The 22895-nt window shown below is 40.7% G+C and overlaps 1 protein-coding gene across 1 annotated transcript in view; it reads right to left on the reverse strand.

Annotated features, from left to right (window-relative positions):
• Positions 1 to 22895, reverse strand: part of UNC80 (unc-80 homolog (C. elegans)) — a 295977-nt gene that overhangs the window by 26154 nt on the left and 246928 nt on the right. The window contains exons 48-59 of the mRNA XM_006891958.1: positions 22615 to 22785; positions 17530 to 17622; positions 15814 to 15849; positions 15246 to 15464; positions 12045 to 12245; positions 9271 to 9394; positions 8172 to 8297; positions 6612 to 6735; positions 5678 to 5884; positions 2993 to 3177; positions 2293 to 2458; positions 746 to 925 (exon numbers count right to left, since the gene is read on the reverse strand). Coding sequence (XP_006892020.1) covers positions 746 to 925; positions 2293 to 2458; positions 2993 to 3177; positions 5678 to 5884; positions 6612 to 6735; positions 8172 to 8297; positions 9271 to 9394; positions 12045 to 12245; positions 15246 to 15464; positions 15814 to 15849; positions 17530 to 17622; positions 22615 to 22785 — 1832 coding nt within the window. The remainder of the gene's footprint in view (positions 1 to 745; positions 926 to 2292; positions 2459 to 2992; positions 3178 to 5677; positions 5885 to 6611; positions 6736 to 8171; positions 8298 to 9270; positions 9395 to 12044; positions 12246 to 15245; positions 15465 to 15813; positions 15850 to 17529; positions 17623 to 22614; positions 22786 to 22895) is intronic.

Consider the following 22895-nt stretch of genomic DNA (forward strand, 5'->3'; position numbering starts at 1 on the left):
AAGTCCACTCACAAGCTTTTAAGTTCTCTCACAAGCTCTCCTTACCAAAGTAAAGGGTAAATGTTGTCTCTGTGGACTGTGGGGCCAATTGTTGAGACTGATAGTCTCTAGACTCTATACTGTCTCTAGAGAATATGATCCTCAGATCCTGTGCTGACTTATTATTTTGTCTGTTGTATATTGTTGGGTCAGAACTGACCCATAGCTGACACTCTGGTGGGTTTTCAGAGGCAATTAATCACACGGGAGGAGACTGCCTATCTTTTCCTGATGAGGCGCTGGTGGCCTCGAACCACGTGCCTTCAGGATTGTAATGCAGCTTCTTGCCACTAGGCCACCAGAGCTCCCTTACATTTGTTCGTCTAGGAGAGCCAATAACTCTTTTCAAGTCCTAAGGATTACCCACATTTCTTTGCCCAGTATCAAGGACAAATATCTATATATATTATCTATCTATGTACTATCTATCTATCTATCTATCTATCTATCTATCTATCTATCTATCTATCATCTACTCACAGAAAATCTAAGGGACACTAAAGATTTACTTTTTGCCAGTTTCTTCCAAATGGCTAACGATATAAAGGAACTGATAAAGAATGGGCATTAAGAATCATGGAATCAGTCACAATTTCATGACCAATTCTTTTTTTAGGATCAAGACCTGAAAGGGGCAGGAAGCCTTTCCCAGTCCTCCCCCACATGGTAGAGCTGTGCCTCTTGCTGTGCTCTGCAAACTACCTACTTTCCTCATCCTCCTCGTCGGTCCGGCTCAGGGTGTCCTGGGAAGCCTGTTGGGAGGGCTCACTGTCCTGCTCCCAGACCGTGCCGGTGCCCGTGTTGGAGCGGGACATGGTGGCCAGGCTCAGGCGGTATGCTGAGGTGGAAGTGCCCACGGTACTGATGGATGTCTTCCCTTGGTAGGCTGGGGAAGAAGAAGGAATGAGAGACCACAGGGAGGGATGGCAGGCATCCTGAAAGCAAGCAAAAGCTCCAAAATCTTCTCTGACCACTTGTCATTTTCATGAAGGACCAGTCAAACTGTGTGTTCCTGACATATGATCTTTAGGACAAAGTAGTAAAGAAATGAATGCAATGGGAATCCTTTTGAAAATAGCAGATATTGCCTGTTGTGTACCTGAAATTGAATAGCTTCCTTGTGGGAGCATAACAACCTCTAACAAACTAAAATACTCCAATATTGATTGCTTTTCTATTTCTTTTTCTGAGATTGTTGAGAGTTGAGGTAGGATACAAATTAATTTTGACTGAATTGCAGCTTCCAACTTGCCAGTTTTCACTGAGAAATCAAAATTAACAGGCAGACCAAATTGGAAATAGTCAATAAGTTGCTTCATATGAAACTCAACAGTCAAAAAAATCACAACAAGGTATTCTGAGTCTTTTATGAGAATTACTCTATGAAGTTGCCTTCAGCTCTTTGCTAGATTATTCTATTTTAGAGCAGACTATTTAAATGACAAATGTATAGATTTCATCAAGATTGTACATGTCAGCATTTTTATCTTTATCACAACTGTAAACCACAATACAAGATGCGCACACTCTCTCACTCGTATGCTCACTCACTATTCTATTATGGGTAATGACTGCCCTCTAATGGTAGATAGTAATTTATTTAATTTCCTCAGCAATCTGCTTTTGATCTAATGGTAAAAAGAAAACGATGCATACCAAAGAAAACCTTTTGAACAATGTAAAGGTCCTCTTAGCCTGCCAATTAGAGACTTTATAACCCTACAGACCTGGCTTACAATCCCCCTCATAGTTGTCCCTTTCTATCTTTGTGAATGATTTCACCTCTAGGATCTTAAGTTTCCTTACTGTTTCAGTGTGCTTTTAATTATGCACCTTGCAGATTTTGTGTGGATTAAATTGGAAACAAGGCTGAAGAAGTGATATACCATATAATTTGAGTTTCCTCTTTTCCCTACCAAAAGACAACCAAAGTAGAAATTGAAAGAGCCTGGCTTATTTATTCAAACATTCAGTAGCTTAACTACTGAAATGATAACTAAAAAAAAAACACAACAAAAAAATCAAAAAACAAAAACAAACAACCAAACAAATAAAAAAAGCCCATTTCTAAAAAGAATAAACTCCAACTCATATGACACCCACTTAAGCTTTTCTTTCATAGTTAATCATGATCACCGGCATGCTACAATGGCTAACTCAGGCCAAACCAAAGAGCAGAAGACTGGAGGGAGGACACTCTCCACAGGCTCTGAGACCTGTTAGAAAGTTCCAGCTGGCGCCAGCCACGCTCACCTGATCCGCTGTGGACGGCCTCTTTGAGGATTTTGAGCTCATTGTTGAACTCCGCTATGAGCGAGCTCTTACACAGAGGCCGGGGGATGAAGCGACGCTCTAGCTGATCAGCGATGTGTTGCCGGGCAGAGAGTTCTTCATGATTTTCTGCTGGTTGAGCTAGAAGCTGAAAAGAAGGGATCATGTCTTCAGGGCCTCAAATTGTCTAACTGTACAATGGTGTAATCATTGTTCCGACCTCACAGTTAGTGTTAAATAGGAAGACAAAATGATCTGATTTTTCTCAGATCTCAGTCAAGCCACTAAGGAAAGGGGAACATTCTCCAAGTTATTAAAGTGGACCAATTTTGGGTTCCCACCCCCTTTTTTATTGTGGGAGAGAGGAGAGTGAAAGGGGTCTAATCAACTGTGAAGGTCATTTAATGGGAAATTTATCCCTCTGGATACATTTTTGGGTTGCTTTTCACATCAAGCTTTTGTCAGAGTGTGGTGGTAACAGGTTAGACCTGGAGCACAATCGTGCCTGTCAGAGCAGCACTGTCATAGGAACTTGTTCCTTTAGCGGCAGACTGTTTGCTTCCAAAAGGCCTAACAGCCCTGGAAACCCTGTGGGTCGGTTTCACCCTGTCCTCAGTGTTACTATGAGTCAGAATTGATTCAGGGATAATGGGTGTTCTTTAATGAAATGCACACCCCGCACCTTGCACTGGATGAAAGGGCGTAAGAGCACGAAGATGGGTATCCGAGTCCGAACGATGAAGTCCAAGAAGTCCCACAGCGCCAGGCCGCCCACCTTCCGCAGTGCCATCTCCTTCACCTGCAGGCTCAGCCAGTACCACTGGCTCCCCAGCTGCCTCTCAAAGCAGACGAGAATCACCTTCAGCGCTGCACACCAGGAGGAGGGAAGAGTGAGTCTGGAGCTTGTGCTGGGGAACAACACAGCAGCCACACCCAGCATCCTTTATGTGCCGGACAATTGTCTCAGAGCCTGTACCCCCACATATTTCCGAATCCTTACAAGCTCTCCGGAGGGAGGTGTCGCTAGGTGCCATCAGGTTGAGAACTCAGAGTGTTCCTTATATCAGGCCACACACACCTATGATTAATAGGCTTTGGTTCTGATTAGGAGACACAAATATCTTAAGTGGACTGACCTATCATGTTGGAAAAATACAGAGGAAGAGAATTTATAGGCTTGAAAGGGAACTGTTTTCTAAACCTGCTGGGCTGCTAGCACTTTATGTTCTGACAGTGTAGTCATGATGGCTTTCCTAGCATGTCCTGCACACCTGAAGTTAAGATGTTCTGGTATCTTTTTCTTAAGCACACAAATCATATGTTCTTGCTATTAGGAATTGGACAAAATGATGCAGATTAACACAAAGAGAAAAATCAAAAACCCTTCCCCTGCCCAGTTCTCCTCCAACCTTACTCCCAACTGCTCTTTAGAAAAAACAAGCTAATGTGTCTGAGTATCTCTTGTAGACACCCCTAAACACTAAAAATCTCTCTCCCTCTCTCATATTGTACATCATGTCTAGGACCTAATCGAACTGGATTTCTTTACAATAGCTCTTTCCTCTTTAGGTTCTGGCAGCTCTGCCACAGTGTGTGTGTGTGTGTGTGTGTGTGTGTGTGTGTGTGTGTGTGTGTGTGTGTATATATATATATATATATATGTAAATTTTTCATGAAGAATATATTCCAGGACAAAGTGTTGTGATTTTTATTAGGTGCTCTTGAGGCCATTATGACTTGAGTGAACACAGATCTGGACCCTGTCCTATCCTGTGCCAAACTCACAGTCTCAAACACACTCAAGTCAACTCCTGCAGTCATGGTGTCAAATCCACCTCGCTGAGGGTCTTCCTCTCCTTTTCTGTCCTTTCCAAGCATGATATCCCTCTTCAGGGAACAGCCTCTCTGAGCAACATACCCAGAGTATGTGAGAAGAGGTGTGGCCATCTTTGCCTCCAAGGAACACTCTGGCTTCACAGTCTCCAGCACAGACTAGAGCACTGTAAATGTTTTGTAGATTTTGATAGGACATTTTTCTGCCCTCCCAACTCTTCCCATGCAGGGGACCATAGGGCAGCCAAATGAATCTGGGTCTTCTTGATCATGTCTCCGTGTATGAAAGACAGATCCCAATTCCCTAAAACCTGTAAGCGCCACATAATACCTTTATTTTCTGTGTTGCTGTTTAGTGCTTTCAGGTCAGAACTGACTAATAGCTCACCCGTCAGTGGGTTTTCAGAGGTAGTAAACTGTATGGGAGGAGATTACCCATCCTTCTCCCACAGAGCTGTGGGTGAATTTAAACCGCTTACCTTTGGAGATTGCACTGCAGCTTCTTACCACTAGGTCGATTCACACTGCAGCTCCTTACCACTAACTCAACAGGGAACGCTTTATTGTATTTAAATAATTATCCAAGGGAGAACCTTGTTATATAGCTTAATTTTTTGGGGATTCTTCATTATCCAACTCTCTTCAGAATCTTACTTTTCACAGCAATTGCTCAACTCAATTTTTCTTCAGCTACATAAATTAAGAAAAAGCAAAGCCCCTCTTTCTGCTGTTCAGTGCCTATTTGGCCTCTTTGAGTTTCTACCACTCTGTTTTCCACATTTCTCTTCACCAATCTAAGATACAGTCAATATTCCAACGCGTTCAAGGGCAGGAACTCTTGGTAGCAGGTGGCTTGAATTTGAATTCTGGCTCTGCTACTTATTAGTGATGCCATTATATTTAAGTTACTCAACTTTTCTGGGACTCGGTCATTTCATTCTTAAAATGACAACAATATCATTTATTTCTTGCTGATGTGAGGATGAAATCTGATGGGAAACACTGTTAATTATAGAGTGTGTATTCAAAATACAAGTAAAAATACAAATAAAAAACCCCCAAGACTTAGTAGTCTGGTCAAATGAGCAGAGGTCCTTCTTCATTGAAAAGGTAAAAAGGACTGGGAATTTTCATTCCCCAAGTTATTTCTCACATCTGAGTTGTACATCTATGACAGTTGAGTGAGCACCTTCAGTGTCCTTGAATGCTAGTGTCTTTGCATCTGTACCGAAATCAGCTACAAAACCTCATGAAAGATCTAGTGCTTGATGAGGGAGGAGGGCTCTTTACATTCTCAGATATGTGTATAAAAACAACTATGTAATTTAGACATCAGAGAGAGAAAATTGGGCTTTTTTTGGGGGTGGTAATAAATTCACTGAAAGATATCAGACTCCTTTGAGCAGAGTACTCTTTATTTTGCTAGTGGTTTCCTGATATACTTTCTGGACAATGGTCTCTTTAAATAATTCCTGAGTCAGTGTCAAATACAGCGTACCACAGGCATGTGTATATATGGGTACAGGTAACTCACCCAGGTATGCTGCTTGGCTGGTGGACTCTGCCAGCCCTTCCCGGCGCAGGTCCTTCCCAGCATCTCCAGGGGTGGAGCAGTGGGCCGGGGAGCTCTCCAGCATGAAGTTCTTGCTTCGGGATGTGCTGATGATTCTGGGAGGCAGGAGCACATTAATGACAGTCTGTAGCAACAGCTGCACCTCAGGCTGCTCCAGCCATGGGCTATCTGTGGGGCAGAGTTTGGGAGAAGGAAGTAGAAAGAACCTCAAGTCACAAGGCAGGCTTTCCACCTTGGGCACACAGAAAAATGCAGCCTTCTTTCCAACTCCGAACTAGAACAGCCTAGAAATCCAAGTGATTCACCACCAAATACAACCTCTCCTACGGGCAGAAACAGCATTCCTGGCACCTGGGTACTTTCTCCATGGGTCATTCAGAGGTTGGTGTTCTTAGCCAAAGTGCTCGCTTACCATTTCTGTCTCCTTCCTTTTTTTCTGCTCAAATAGGCATAACATACTGTCCTGACATCTGAGATAAACTTTTCCTAAAAGAAAAATCCCCCTCAGAAGGAAGAGTAATGAGGAAATATTTGAACTTAATGACAAGTGGCAGGATTTATGTTAAATCTCATGGCAATAGATTATGAAGCTCATTCACTTGCCAATTCCCATCTAATTACAGAATCCAATGCCATTTTTAAAAAATTTAAACAGTGCTCTCTCAACTTTTGCTGTACTGAAATGATTTCAATGCATCTTCTTAGAAATGAAGTAGGGATGCTGCTGAATTGCAAAGAAAGAAAAACTATTTTCTAAAGTAACCTGGATTAAATAATTTAGATTGACTTCAGTGATGACCTTTCAAAAGGAAAAGAGAAAACAGAAATAAACAACCTGATATTTAAGAAGACATAACAACAATGAAAAAATTTCCTTTATTTAAATTAATCAGACCTTTGCTTCCTGATCCTACTGTGAGCACAAATGGGATGAGCAGATTTAAAAGCATCCCCTCCCTTCGCTCTTGATTGGTGAATGGGGAGATCACATGGCTTAAAGGGAAATCTTCTTTTAAAGCCTGTGCAGCAATAATAGAAAAAAAAAGGTTAATTGACCCCCACGACCCTTGAGTATGTTTTTACATAGCTTGATGCAGACAGTGACTCCCTGCTGGTAACTCCTGTAAACTATGAGTTCATATGTCATCGGAGCAGCATAAAAGATCCACTCAAAAATGATACTTTACCACTGGCTTGACATAATTGACATCTATCCCACCTAAAAAGACAGTAACATGTTGAATATAATATGGACGGGGGATCACAAAATGTGGCACGACCATATTCTCCATTAATTTTTGTCCATGTTTCCCTCAAGAAATAATTCAGAGACAAAAGATAAGGAAAAAAATGAGACCTTGACATTTAGGAATTCTTTAAAAGTCCTCAGACCCCTAGATAAGGCCTTCTCCAAGTGAGAAAGCAAGCAGCAATATATAAAGGAAGAAATTACCTTTGTTCTCAGGTTATTAAAACGCATCACTTTAGGGATGGAATTTGTTCCCTTCTGCTTGCTAATTACATCTTTAACAATTCCCTCGACCATCTACCCATTCTCTACCAATAACAGAATATTAAGCTCGGTTGTCTAATAATCTATGTGGATCACTTTTCCATATATATATATATATATATATATATATATATATATATATGTGTGTGTATATATATATATATCTCAGTTGTGTAATTTCCATTGGTCAGAGATCTTCCTGAGGATTTATGGTTCTCTGTCGTGGCCTAGTGGTAGGAAGCTGCACTGCAATTCCAAAGGCATGTGGTTCCAATCCACCAGCAGCTCTGAGGGAGAAGGATGGGCAATCTCCTCCCGTGTAATTTACTGCCTCTGAAAACCCGCTGGAGGGTCAGCTATGGGTTAGTTCTGCCTCAATGGTACTTAACAACAAAAATGCAGAATTAGATAACAAAGGTAAACAGGCAGGGGAATCAGCTTTCTACATTTTTTTGCCTTGAGTATAATTCTAACAAGTAAGTAGGAGAAATGAAAAACACAAATGTTCACAATATTTAACCCACAGTTATTAAAGTATATTATCCAATGTCTCATAATAATCCCTGGAAGGATGTTATATTGAAATTCTTTCTGAAAAGAATTAAAATGAGACATTGAATATTACTGCCTCGTTTCATTAGCAATTATCTGTGAACCATTACTTATCTAAGGTAAGTACACCAATTTTAAATGGCTGAAGAAGTTCCCGAGGTTGTGGCAGAACTAAATGACTCTGCTATTTTTGAGATCTCAAGAAGAATTACAGAAGCACAACTTAGGGCCAAGCTCAGGGCTGAAGCTCCAAACCAATAAGTTTGGAATTGTTCACACTTTCGTTTCACAGATTTTGCCCAGCCTTTGCAGAAGAAAAAAGAGACCACCATGATCTGGTGCCTCCACCAACAACTAAATGAGCGTGACAAACAGGTAAGGCAGTCACACCTGTATCTGCAATGCTACAAGCCGGACAACAGCTGTGCTGAAGGGCAGAGGTGGTGAGAGATAAGGGCTGAGATGAAGAAGGGGTAATCCATCAGCAACACTGGAAGGTCCTACCACTCCCATCACCTGAAATACAAACAGAGCACATGACCAGCCTTGACTATTGCAATTTCATGCACCTGCAATAAGGGAGTCTCATTTAAGAATCAGAATTATAAGAAGAAAAATGGTAAAAAATTGAAGGTTGGGCATGTTCCTTTCAATCTCTTGTCAATCTTTTCTAGTTGACTTTCTCGTCATGTAATGTCTGGAGTCAGATCGAACATTACACTAGATTTGGCCAAGGTTTTGTAGAATGCTTTTTAGAATTGACTATGTAAATAATGAGCGATGATCTGGAAAACTATGCTAGTCAGGAGCTTGGATATACTTACTTGTTGATTGGAAGGAATGCAGCCAACATTCTTTAATGGAACAAATACAACGATGATGATGGCACGGCTCTACTTGCACTAGGCATTCCAGCTACAGATTTGTTGCTCAGCTAGTTAAGCAGCAGATCCTGAATGAAATGCTTTACCATGATTTCCATACATTGTACAAAACCTTGTCAGGACCAGACTCTAGATATTACTTAAATGATAAAAATATATCCCCCCTCACTTAAATCCTAGACTGGTCAACACATGGTATCATTTTGCACTTAAATAAAAAATTCTCTTTGCATTTTAACTCTCCTGTCTATTACCCATTAGACTACCTCAACCTGTGGCCAATTGGGCAAGCCTCCACCACCCCACTCTCCAACTGGCAGCCCTCAACTCTCAGCGCAACTTAAAGAGGTGAATTGTCAAAGTAGTGCATGGGAAGCAGCACACCAAAATCCCATCTGTATAGGGAGGGGCCCCTGTATCTCCCCACGCACCACCTTGAAATGTACCTCACTATTTTCAGTGTCACCTGAGCCATCTGTTTTCATGGGTAGGTAGGGGCACAAAGTAGTTGACCTGTAAATCTTCAAACCAGAGAAGTCAATAGCAGAGTTACATTTTTTTTTTTTTTTTGCAAAATTTTATAAGATTGCCACATGGCTACTCACCAGATTGACACAGACATTGATCAGTGACCTAAGGTGAGGCAGGAAGGATATGATTGGCTGCCTCTGAAGTGTCAAACAAACCCCTTCAATCAAATTGCTGGCAGGCTCCCACTCAACCTGTCGCCTGGAATACAATATAGGAGCCATTAGCGGCCATTCACTTGCCTCCCTTCTGGAGTCTGAAACAAGTGAATGAGACAGTGACTCTGACGCCATCTAAGACAGGATGGGTGTCTGAGACAAGTACTTCACACGGGATGAAGTTTACCCATGTTGTTCCAAAAGTACAGAGCACACTGGGAGGGGGAGGTACTGAAAACGTGGCAGAGGCACTCCGGCCCCACTGGACTAATGAGACAAAATCTATTGAAGAAAAAACAGAGATGATGAATGGGTGGCATTTTGAGATCCCAGGTTTCAGCTTTTTGAGAGACTCCTAAAACTGCCTTTTAGAAAACCGACCACAGGAGGAGTTATTCACAATTATTCTCTTTGGCCCTCAGTTGCAATTCTGAAATCTACTTAGCTGGCTACAACTGATCTCATCAGTATTTATACCAGACTGAGGCTAATCAAATTTACAGTTTACCTCCTGCCAAAAATGATGAGAAGAAAATAATATTTGAGGCACCTTTAAGAGGTTCTCTTTCTTGACTCTTAAGAAATATTTTTTTTACTATTTTCTATGACAGTTTTAAGTGTTTGTATACATAACAAATTAGAGAAATAGGGGATTTTCAGTCAATCTAGTCTGTAATTATCCCACTATTGAAGTTTTCATCCCTCAAATAAATATGTTTTGATTATACCAACACAATTTCTGGATATGTTTCCTGGAAAAAGTTTCTAAGTTTATAGTTACTCCCAAAATGTAATGCAAATATTTTTTATTACATCATATGCTGGCATAAGTATTTAGATACATTACAAATCAGGGAAATAAGGGATTTTTAATAATAAGAATCAATCCAATCTGTGATTATCCTGGCATTGAAGGTTTCACCCTTGAAATAAGTAAGTGTTGATGATACCAGCACTATTCCTGTATATTGTTTTTTGAAAGCAGTTCCTAAGTTTATATATAGTGTCTACAAAAATGAAAAATATATGCAGTGGCAAAATTATATATATTTATCAATGAGGAAATATTGACATCCCTGATGTCCAGGGAGGCCAATTAATTCACAGCCAGAATCAGTCAACATTTCTCTTGGTGAGTTGAGATCACCTGAAGGTAAAAATCCAAACCGTGTGGCTCCTTGGAGGCAAGGATTCTGAGGCTCCATCTAACATACTTTGGACATGTTGTAAGGAGAGACTGGTCCTTGGAGAAGGACATCATGCTTGGTAGGGTGGAGGGACGGCGCAGGAGAGGAAGGCCCTCTATGAGGTGGATTGATTCAGTGACTGGGGTAATCAGGATGGGTGTGTCAGAGACAGTGTGACTGGCACAGGACAGAGCAGAGTTTAGGGCAGTTGTACATAGGGTCGCTAAGTGACTCAATTGGCACATAACAACAACAGCAACAACCTCAAATTCACAGTAGGCATCTCAAGATAATGATCTGTGACTGATGAAGTTTATACTTTTCATCAAGAAGACTATTTTAAGGGTTCTTTATAATGTATTTGGTGTTCTTTATCATGTAATTATATGACATATGAGTCACTCTAGGGGGAGGTTTACCAAGTTATTTAGAGAGAAGAACTGATTTTAACACCCACTTGTGAACCAATTCATTCCTGTAAGTCTTTTGGGCATTTGCCAATGACATAAATAAGCCATTGGGATCATTAGACAAAATATCATTTTTTAAAATAAAGGCTTATTACATAAGTAACCATGGAGTAATATAGAACATTAATAGCTATCATATAAAAGATATAAGAACAAACTATCACATATAAGAATGATCTTCCCCCCTTACTTTTTGTGTGTTCAGTGACTCTAGATATTTCCAAAGTGAACAAATTAAAAGCTGGCAAAGTTGGTATGGATTGAGCACAAAGTGCTATAAAGTGTTGGGAAAGAATTATGGAATGCTGATTTTATATTTAATTTAGAAGAACAGAAAATACTCTCACTAACGAAGACTTGAAATTCCTGAATTAGTGGAATTACCAGCATTTATCAACTAATCTGCTTAATATGACTATAGGTTTCTAAATGGTCAGATCTCCAGGTAGACTGGCTCAGAGACAACCTGCCCAATCAAGACTACCAACACATATTTTCAGCCACTGAAAAGAAATCAAGTGGTCATGTTGTTCATCTACCATTGAATTAAGATGAAAATTGGGTTTTTGTTATCAACCCTGAAAGTGGTTTTTGCCTTAGCTTAACTTATTATAAAAGTTGGCATTTCTCTAAACTGCCCACTAAAATAATTATATTAAATCTGAATTTTCTAAACACCAATTGCATTTTCCTTTTTCCTTAATTGGTTTTCTATACAAGGCAAATCCTGCCTTTCCACAAAAAAATAACTGAAGGGGACTAAGTGAATTTCTTCTATGCTCACATGAGGAACACGACAGCTAAGAATAGATTTGTTAGAGATAAAACCATGTATTTTTAAGTGCTATTTCCTAAAAATGCAGACCCTGAAATTTTATGCATCCACAAACCTTATTAGCTATGTCTATATAACAATGCAAACCTTAAAGTCATTAATTCAATTCTAGGTTAATCCAACATTAAAAAAAAAAAAAGAAAAGAAAACCTTAATTCCAAGGATTTGAAATATCAATAACAAACCAGGAGGCCTCCTCACCTCAAGGTGGGCATTTTATGAATTTTGTTGAACATTCTATCCAATCGCTTTAAAATGAGGATAAGGGCCGGTCTCACTGCCTCGGCTGTCCAGTCAGTAATGGGTAACATTTCCATGATGTAGCGACGGAGCCCACGGCTCTCCATTGTCTGGGTGTCATATGGAGCCAGCTTAAGAAGGGAGTGCGCAATCTCTGCCAACCTAAAACAATTGTCGAATTTGTTGTGAGAAGATGTTTATAATGTTACCATGTGAGTTTTCCCCATGCAGCGTCATGCTGATGACCTCTTTTTTCAAGTCATCAACTCTCTGAACTAAGTACATTGTTAACACCATTCATCCCTCAACTCCTCTCTTAACACTAATAACCTGATATCTTTACATCCATATTAACAGATTCAGAGTATGTTCCATAGCATGAATATGAGAAAGGCTTTGATGGGGAAACTAAAATTCAGAGGGATTAAGCTATATAAAGTAGCTTGGGATTCTGGAGACTTGCTTATTTATCATTGTTCTAATTAGAACAGCACTTGTCTGTCAGTTTGCTGTACGGAGGTAACTTGAAGTTTTCTCCTTAGGGGATGAAATTCTCAGTGGAAATTTGATACTTCTCAGTTCTTTTTCAAGAACTGTGTACATGGGGAGTGTGAAGATATGGGAAGTACAGGAGTTTTAAGGGCATTGCTGGGTACACACCCTACTAGTTAAGGAAAATGAAATTAGTCTAGAGAAGAACAAACTAAGTCTTTTTGGAGGATGAATTTTTAGGGAAAAATATAATCAGGCAATTGACATAAAATGTCACATTTCAACTTTAGTATTGAATGGATAGAACCAGACATATATTTTAGCTCTATGAATATGCTAAGATTTCTAGGTGATTATCATTACAGAAGCAGACTGCCATGTCTTTCTTCTGTGCAGCAGCAAGTAGGTTTGAACCCCTGATCTTTTATTATCAGCCACGTGCTTTTAAACTGTACCACCATAACACATTTCTAACTTTTTAATCATAAGATTTTCCTTTGAAGGACCTTCTATGTTCTTTATAAATGTTTACAAATCCAAATAGAAGCTTTTCTGAGATTGTGTTCTTTCTAAGGAACTGAGAACACAGCCTTTATTGTCTGAGAAACAAATGGGTGGCAACAGATCTGGCTCTATCCTGTGCCATCCTCATGATCTCTGTCCTGCTCAAGTCTTTCATAGTCGTCACTGTGTCAATTCATGTTGTTCAGAGTCTTCCTCTCTTTCACTGGCCCTCTACTTTTCTCAGTCTGATGTCTCTCTCCAAGGATTGGTTCCTTCTGAAACTATGCCCAAAATAAGTGAGATAAAGCTTCAATATCCTTGCCTCTAGGGAGCACTCTGATTGCACTTCCTTCAAGAGACATTAATTTGTTCTGGCATTCCATGGTATATTCAATACTCTTCTCCAACACCATCATTCAAAGCATCAATATGTAGCATAGGTGCAGACAAAATCTATAAGTAGAAAATTGGGGTTCATTTTTCATATCTAACAATGGAGGTGTTCCTTTGCTCTGTTTGAACAATTTCTTGGTCTAGGTATAGATTTCACATGAGCACAATTAAGTGTTCTGGGATTCTAATTCTCCTCAATATTAGCCATTATTTGTTGTGATCCAAATAGTCAAATGCCTTTGTATAGTCAATAAAACACAAAAAGATATCCTTGTGGTATTCTCTGCTTTCAGCCAAGTGTCATCTGACATCAGCAATGATATCCTTGATACTACTGCCTCTTCTCAGAGCGAGGGAATGCTGCATAATTTAAAATAAAGAAAAGTATATGTGAGGGCTTCTCCTTCTCCATATATCTATTCAATCTATGTGCTGAGTTAAACACTTGAGAAGCTGAACTTTATGAAAAAGAATGTGAAATAAAGATTGGAGGAATCTACATTAACAACGTGTATTATATAGATGTTACAACCTTTCTTGCTGAAAGAGAGAAAGACTTAAAGTGCTTACTGCAGAATATAAAAACTTCAGTCTTCAGAATGGATTGCATCTCAACCTCAAGGAAACAAAAATCCTTGCCACTAGGATGATAAAAATCATGATAGATGAAAAACGGATTTTTAAAAAATCAATTATTTTGTCTTACTTAGATCTATATTCAACACCCTTGGCACCAGCAGTCAAGAAATCAAAGATGTATTGTTTAAGGATTCAAATATGTGCTACATTTGGAAAAATTTACTGTCAAGGACCTCTCCAACGTTCTAAAGAGCAATGATGTCAGTTCAAAAAGTATTCCCAATCCAAGCCATGGTTGTTTCTATTATTTGCTATGCACTTGAAACTTGGGCAGTGAACAAGTGATGACAGAAAATAATTGATTCCTTTGAGTGGTGCTGCTGGAGAAGAGTATTGGACTTCCTATGGACGGTCAAAAGAACAAAAAATATGTCTTGGAGGAAGTGCAACCAGAGAGTTTCTTAGAAGATGATGAAACTTTATCTCACGTATTTTGAATATGTTGTCAGGGGGTGCCAGTCCCTGGAGAGAGACATCAAGCTTAGAAATGTGGAGAGTCAGAGAAAGAGAGAAAGATCTCAATATGGATTGACACAGTAACTGTAACAACCGGCTCAAGCGTTATCAGAGATGACTAGATGGCACAGGAAAGGATAGGGTTCAGATCCATTGTATCAAAGGGTCACTATTAGTTTTACTTGACTTGATGGCACCTAACAACAATAATAATAGAGGGGAACAATGGCTTCATGAGAAAAATTATAATCTAGACAGTACAGTATTTGGGAGGGAGCTGTTTTCTTAAGTATTCAGGTGCTGGCATTTCACTTTCTTTTTCTTGATAGGTGTAGTAGAACCAATCAAAACTCAGAGAGACCCTATGAACATACAGATCAAATTCTCCCCTGATGTGCCCCCTCCTCACCACCTCCATCATGCTCAAGTCCAATTGTTACTGTCCTTCTGTCAATCAATCTCTACACTCTGTGCATTCCTGTTTTAATGTTTCCTCCCTGTTGACTCTAACATCCTTTTCTTGTTGACGGACCTGATGTGCTCTTTTGCAGAGGATACTGCAAGATCTGAATTCTAAGGTACAGGAGAGAAATCAGTCTAAGTACCCTAGGGTTTGCATCCCTGGGATTTTCTCACTCCTGGTTACATGGCCCCAGCCATCTCAACACTCAGGATTACCTCATGTGGGACTTGACATCCAGCAATTCCAGGGCAGTGACCCGCGGCTCCCCAGCCAGGTTTTGCAGGATCTTTAGCCTTGGCCCGCAGTGCTTATAGAATTCAGTGCAAATATTCAGCAGGGATTCTCGGGGCCTTCTGAACTCTTCCCGAGCAATGCGTTCATCCAGTTCCTCTCTGGGAAGACCTTGACCTTCCTCCAGTAAATGAAGGTTTTCCCTGGGAAATTGTGAAAGGTTAGCTAGTGATCTGAGAAGACATCTGTGAGAGAAGGGTGTCACACTGAAGAAGAGTATGAGTCTGAGTTAATGAATTGGCAGGGAAAGGCCTAGAACCTCAGCCTACAAGAGCTTGTCATACCAGACTGTGACATCTTTATACTGGTCACTCTCTGAGGTTTATCCGGCATGGGGATCCTGTGCATCAGTGAAAGAGCTATGCAGCAGCTCAAAAGAGAGTGATTCTGGTTATCTGGGACTAGGGGTATTGTATAGGGTATTATTTCTTAGAAAAGGCAACCACTGCAGGATGTCAGAATTGGTATGAAATAAATCAAGTTTTTCTGTACCTGATAAAGTGTAGTTTGGCCCCTTGTTCCTGGTACCTGGGAGTCAGAGAAACAGTCTGTATCACTGTCAGATCAAAACCAGACTTCCCTGGATGGGACACCTTCACAGCTGCTTTCTCACTCTTGAATCAGCTCCACATTTTGACACATTCACACACATACACATATTCATCTTAAAAATATACAATCCTTCATCTGGCTACTGGCAAAAATGGGTTTTCTGCCATACTATTTGCATAAAGATACACACGCAAAAATAAATTCATGCTCATGGAATATGTCCTAGAAAAAGTGCAGCTAGAGCGCTCTTTGGAAGCAAAGATGGTAAGGTTTTGCCCCACATACTTCGGGCATGTTGCTAGAAGGGATTATTCCTGGGAAAGGAACATGATGCTCAGAAAGGTGGAGGGTCAGCAAAGGAGAGGAAGACCCTCAACCAGGTGCACTGACACAGTGACTGCTGCAACGGGCTCTACTGTGCCACGAAGTGTAAAGATGGCACAGGATAGGATATAGTTCAGATATGCTGTTTACAGGACCACTACGGGTCACACTCGACTCGATGGCACCTAACAACAGCAAAACCAGCATGGAATATGGCCAGAAAGAGGGACATTTTACAAGTGCGAAAGTAAAGTGAATCTAAGTTAGAGTTTCAATACCAGGTGCTCTAATTTAGCCTGTAGAGGCAAACGTATGCTACTTTAAATTTTCCCAGACTGAAAAAGAAACCTTGTCGCTTTATGATTGGTTGTTGAGAGGACTTTAGACATCTCCTCCCTGCAGCATCATTTGTAGGTGAAGCTCAGTGGGTGGAGCAGCCTACAACTCACTGAAATTCTAGAAACATTTATTCTTCCTGTAGGTAACAGCTATACATTTACCAACACGTCAGGTAATTTTTAGCTGAATTTGGTTGCATTTTTTTATACAAGTATGTATGACAAGCAGAGAATTAACATCAGATGTTGTTGTTGTTATGTGCCGTCGAGTCATTTGCGACTCATAGCGAACATCAGATAGATAATAATAAAGAGTTAAACACTTGGTTTGTTGAGAGTAGAAAATGATTTAATTTTTTTTAATGGCTCTCCTTCCTAATTATTGTGTCATGTGGAAAAAGAGAAGATTGTTTTATGTTGCTTTTAAGTTGGTCCTAGTTACGCCTCCTTTGGAAGAAGCAGCTAATTAATCTTTTATGTGGTAGGGTATTATCATTGTTAGTATCAGTGAATGAATTAGGTAAAGTGTTAGCTAGTAGAGTTACTGTCTGAGTGACACCAAACCAAGTAAATAAGATTAAGTCAACCACCTGGAATGCTGATTTGAAGTTAAAAATCAAATTTTGGATAAAATGTCCACAGTAAATCTGTCCAGATTAAAGAGACTGCTTAACTGGGAGAGGGAGGAAGGGACAAAATCAACTGCTGATTATTACTTCATAGTTCAAAGGTCGCCCAGGAGACCGAAGACATCTAGCATGCTCCAGCAAATAAACCAACACAAATGTGAATTTCTGAAGTGTGGCTTGGATTTAGTTCTCGGTGACAAATTCAAAAGGAACTTTGGTGTTTTCTGGGAAACAGCCCCTTTCTTTTTCTTGGGAGGTTTACAAACTCGGTACTAACTAGATTTAAGATCTGTCTCATTCACAGCAGCTGAATTCCAGATTGTTATGACTGAGAGGCAGTAGAAGAACAAGTCAAGGTGCATTACCTGGTGTTCACGCCCGATGACATGGTGTGGTTGGCTGTGGTAGTTCCTTTATGCCCTTGGTCACATCTGCTCATCTGAGGGGCTGTCATGGGCCTATAACAGTGACAATCACGCGATGAGAACAACAGCAGCAGAAACATTCATGAAATCCTCAATTTATTAAAGCTCACATATATAAGTTTCACATAAGTTTCAGGATTTTTTTCCCCTGGCTTTATTTTGAGAATACTTTATGGGGAAGATTGATTTCAATTCTTCCACATCCTGGTTTTGAGTAATAAATTGTTGTTGTTGTTACTGTTATGTGCCATTGGGTCACTTGTGACTCATAGAGACCCTATTGTACAACAGCTCTGAATCTTGCTCTATCCTGAGCCAATTTCATTGTCTCTGACACACCTACCCCAATAACCCCAGTCACTGAGTCAATCCACCTCATAGAGGGTCTTCCTCTCCTGTGCTGTCACTCCACCCTCTCAAGCATCATGTCCCTCTCTATGATGTTCCTCCTGGTAACATGCCCAAAGTATGTCAGACAGAGCTTCAGAATCCTTGCCTTCAAGCAGCAGCCTAGTGTCACCCTCTCCGAGACACACTCATTCATTCTCTTGGCAGTCCATGGTTTGTTCAATACTCTCCCCCAGCACCGCAAGTCAAAGGCATCAATTCTTATTCTATCATCCATTATGATTCTCTAAAACAGATCTTTTTGAAATCTGACTTTTAAATTTGCTCTGATCAAATGAGAGTTCTGAGCTCTCTCTTCAGGAACATTCTAAGAAATGATGAGCACAAGAACATGGAAACAGCCTAAATGTTCAACCACAATCAAATGAATTGAGAAATTATGGTACATTCACAAGAGGGAATACTATGCAGCATGTAGGAGTAATGATTTTTACAATTACTACCTTACTTGGGAGGCACTGGAGAGCATTATGCAAAGTGAACTCAGTCTCATAAGGACAAATACTGTATAAGACCATTTTTGTAGAAATAGATGAGTAGTAAAATGTGTATGAGGATCTAAATGAGGGAGGGTGGGAGCAGAAGTGTGAGAACGAGCAGGGGAGTTGTAATCATAAAGTCACATAATTTGATGGGTGGAGGGAGGGATGGGTAAAGGAAATGAGAAAAATCTAATATGAAAAACAATGTATATGAACTTTGTAAGTAAACCAGTATAAAATTAAAAAAGAAGAAACTCCATGAAAAAACCCAAAATAATTAAAATAAAAATATTTCTAATTCCTGGAGAAGAACCACTTGGCCAACTGACTGGAAGAGATCTATATTTGTTCCCATTCCAAAGAAAGGTGACCCAACTGAGTGTGGAAACTACAGAACAGTGTCATTGATTTCACATGCAAGCAAGGTTCTACTGAAGATTATCCAAAAACGATTAGAACAGCACATCAGCAGAGAACTGCCAGAAGTCCAGGCTGGGTTTAGAAGAGGTCGTGGTACTAGGGATATTGTTGCTGATGTTAGATGGATCTTGGCTGAAAGCAGAGAATACCAGAAGAATGTCTATCTGTGTTTCATTGACTATGCAAAGGCATTTGACTGTGTGGATCATAACAAACTGTAGCTGACTCTGAGAAGAATGGGAATCCCAGAACATTTAATTGTACTAATGTGAAACCTATACTTGGACCAAGAGGCAGTAGTCAGAACAGAGCAGGGTAACACTGCATGGTTAAAATTGGAAAGGGTGTACGCCAGGGATGCATCCTGTCTCCATACCTTTTCAACATGTATGCAGAGCAGATTATCTGAGAGGCTGGGCTCTATGAGGAGAATTGTGGCATCAGGATTGGTGGAAGGTCTATTAACAATCTGCGTTATGCAGATGACACAACCTTGCTTGCTGAAACTGAGGAGGACCTCATGCACTTGCTGCAAAGGGTCAAGGACTGTAGCCTTCAGTATGGATTGAGGCTCAATGTCAAGAAGACAAAGATTCTCACCACTGGACCAATTGGCAGTGTCAGGATGGATGGCGAAGAGATTGAGATTGTTCACAGCTTCAGTTTGCTCGGCTCCACAGTCAACACTCTTGGCACCAGCAGTCAGGAAATCAAAAAGCGTATCGCGATGGGAAAGTCTGCTGTTAGGGACCTCTCTAAAGTACTCAGGAGCAACAGTGTCTCTCTGGAGACTAAGGTGTGCCTGATACAGGCCATGGTATTTGCAATCGCTTGTTATGCATCAGAGAGTTGGACAATGACTAGGGAGGACAGAAGGAGAGTGGATGCTTTTGAGCTGTGGTGCTGGAGAAGGGTACTGAATGTACCATGGACTGCCAGGAAAACAAACAGATTCATCTTGGAGAGGATTAAACCAAGCTACTCCTTGGAGGCAAGGATTCTGGGGCTTCGTCTGACATACTTTGGACATGTTGCCAGGAGGGACGGGTCCTTAGAGAGGGACATCATGCTTGGGAGGGTGGAGGGACGGCGCAGGAGGGGAAGACCCTCTATGAGGTGGATTGATTCGGTGACTGGGGTAATCAGGATGGGTGTGTCAGAGGCAGTGCGGTTGGCGCAGAATAGAGCAGGGTTTAGGGCTGTTGTGCATAGGGTCGCTATGAGTTGCAAACGACTCGACGGCACATAACAACAACAAAACAACAATTTAAAATTATATTAAAGAAAGGAGATGATGAGGATGGCGCAATAGGACAGGGTGCAGATTTGTTGTTCATAGGATTGCTCAGAATCATATTGGACTGACAGCAACTAACAACAAAAACTTCAGGAACAGGAAATTAACTGCTCCAGTCCGTAATTCAAAGGGAAGGGGGAGCGTACAAGCTCTATGATAGCCAGCTAGTTTAGATTTAAGAATTCTCCTAGTCAAAATGATATCTACAGTTTACCCAGGAAAATAGGCAGATTCGTATCTGGGGTAGGTGTGTAGCAAACCCTGGTGGTGCAGTCCTTCGCATGCTTTGCTGCTTACCCAAAGGCTGGCAGTTTGAACCGGCCAGCTGTTCCATGGGAGAAATATGAGGCTATCTACTTCTGCAAAGATTTCCCACATTAGAAGTTCTGCAGGGCAGTCCAACCTGTGCTGTTTTGTTGCTGGAAGCCGAGTCATCAACTTGACAGTGGTGGGTTTGTGTTGGGAAACTCAGTAATTTATATTCTTAATAAGAGACTTATATCAACTTACTGAACAAATATGCAAGATTTGCTTTATATAGTAGGTAAATTTCCCCTCTGTAGGAGAAGCATGGGTAATCTCCTCCTGTGCGATTAATTGCCTCTAAAAAGCTAGCTCTGGTTCTAACTGGAGGGTACCCAACAATAACAACAGTAGCTTCTAAGACAGGAAAGGGATACTGTCATTTTTCAAAGTAATTGCTATTATGTAATCTTTAAGGCTTAATTCTATGTTGCTCACTTGGTATATACTGAATGTAGTTAGAAAACAACTTTTTTGGGGGGAAACTAAGAAAAGGGGATAAACAATGAATATGGTTTTAGAACATATGAAGGAAAGAACTGTTTAGAAGAACTATATGATTAGGTATTATACGAAAGACAACAGCCCAGAGTAAGAGGAACAGTGGAAAGAGGACTGGGGCGTGGGTAGGTAATTGTGCAACAATGAATGGATTTTTTTTTTTTTAAAGTGACCCGGGGTGGGGGAACATGATGTCGAGGGAGTAAAATGTGTAACAATGAATGAAAATCTAACTTTTCTGTAAACTTTTGTTAAAATCACAATTAAAATGACATTTTTTATTAAAAAAGAAAGTAAGTTTGTACCAATCACAGCTGACCCTCCCTTCTTGTGCCTCATAGTAGAAGCATGGTCACTCAGTGACTACATTACATTACAAGGCAAAAGGGAGGGTGCCCCTGTGGATAGTCGTCTAATCAAAGACCACCTTTAAGGGAAGAGGATTTCCTCTGGCTGGGAGGAGAGAAGTTAAAAAAATGAGAAGGGTGTGAGGTGCTGTTGCTGGCCAGAAGGCGGAAAGGGCCATGTGAGAAGAAAGGCAGGTGGTTTTCCAAAGTAGACAGAGGCTACCAGCTGACAGCCACCAAGGAAATGAGAACCTCAGATCTACACTGCAAGGAACTGGTCTCTGCTAGAAATCTAAGACTGGAAGCAGCCTATTCCCTAGATCCTTCAGAAGAGCCCTGCCTGAACAACATCTTGGCTTCCTCCTTAAATGAGACCCAGAGCCCAACCTTGCCTGGACTTCTGGCCTACTGAACAAGAGATAATTAGTGATCTTTGTCTTACTGTTATTAGGTACTGTTATACTTTCTGAAATCATATTTAAGGAAAAAAACCCCCCAACTCTTCATACCCAGTGAAGTAATAAAAATGAGTGCTCAGTGGAAATGACAAGAATTTCATGTTTCATCAAATAATAAAAACCAAACCATGGGGTAGACACAACTCAGAGAGACATCATAAGATGGAAGAGAACTGCCCCACCAGGTTTTCACGGCTGTGATCTTTACAGAAGCCGGTTGCCTCATCCTTCTCCCACCGAGCACCTGGTGGGCGTGAACCAGCAACCTTTGGAGCATCTGCTGTGCTGCCGGAGCTTCTACACTATAGAACAGCTACTAAAAGTGAGAATCACATTTTCATATTAACTAAATTAGCTCTTTTTAAAAAACAAACATGTTTACTAGTGGCTGAAGACCTCCAGAGAAGCTCAGCAAGAAGTCTGAAATGTGTGTTTAGCAGTCACAGTAGAAGAAATTATTGTTATTACTAATCTTCAGAATGCTGAGCCCCAGTTATCAAAAATGTATAAAATACCTGTGGTTTTGAACCATAAAGGGCTGTACTTGGATAATTCTCTGTAAACATAGACTGGGTTTTAGAGCTATTTAGACATGACATTTTTCTTTCGCCTTTTTCAGCTTAGCTTTTTGCGTGCTGGGTTGCTAACATAATGCTTGGTAGAGTGAATCCACCAGTGACTCCACAGGAGAAAAGATCAATAACGCTGGAAATCTGAAGGAGGGCTGCTCCGAGTTAGACTTGGCTGGATGGCAGTGGGTGAGTGCTTCGGCTGGTTTGCGGCCGAGGCTGTGCCTGCCCCGGGATTACCTGGTGAGGACCTCCACACTGTAGAGAAGAGCTTGTAGGGATGTGGCAAGAGCGGCCATGGCAGCGATCTCCTCTCGGGCTGCAGGCACTGTCTCCACCTGGCACGTCTGCCTCTTCAGTTTTTGTAGGTAACACGGGACTAAGGCTTCTAAGACCATCAGCATCTGAAGACTTCAAGCAGTAGAAAGAAAACCACTATTAGAGTTTGCTTTTGTCTTTTTCATATCTAAGTGCTTGGAAAAATGAAAACCCCCCTAGGAAGATGATGTGTTCAGAGTACC

Source organism: Elephantulus edwardii, unplaced genomic scaffold (assembly GCF_000299155.1).
Source record: "Elephantulus edwardii isolate Elephantulus edwardi_28Jun2011 unplaced genomic scaffold, EleEdw1.0 scaffold00106, whole genome shotgun sequence".
NCBI lineage: Eukaryota > Metazoa > Chordata > Mammalia > Macroscelidea > Macroscelididae > Elephantulus > Elephantulus edwardii.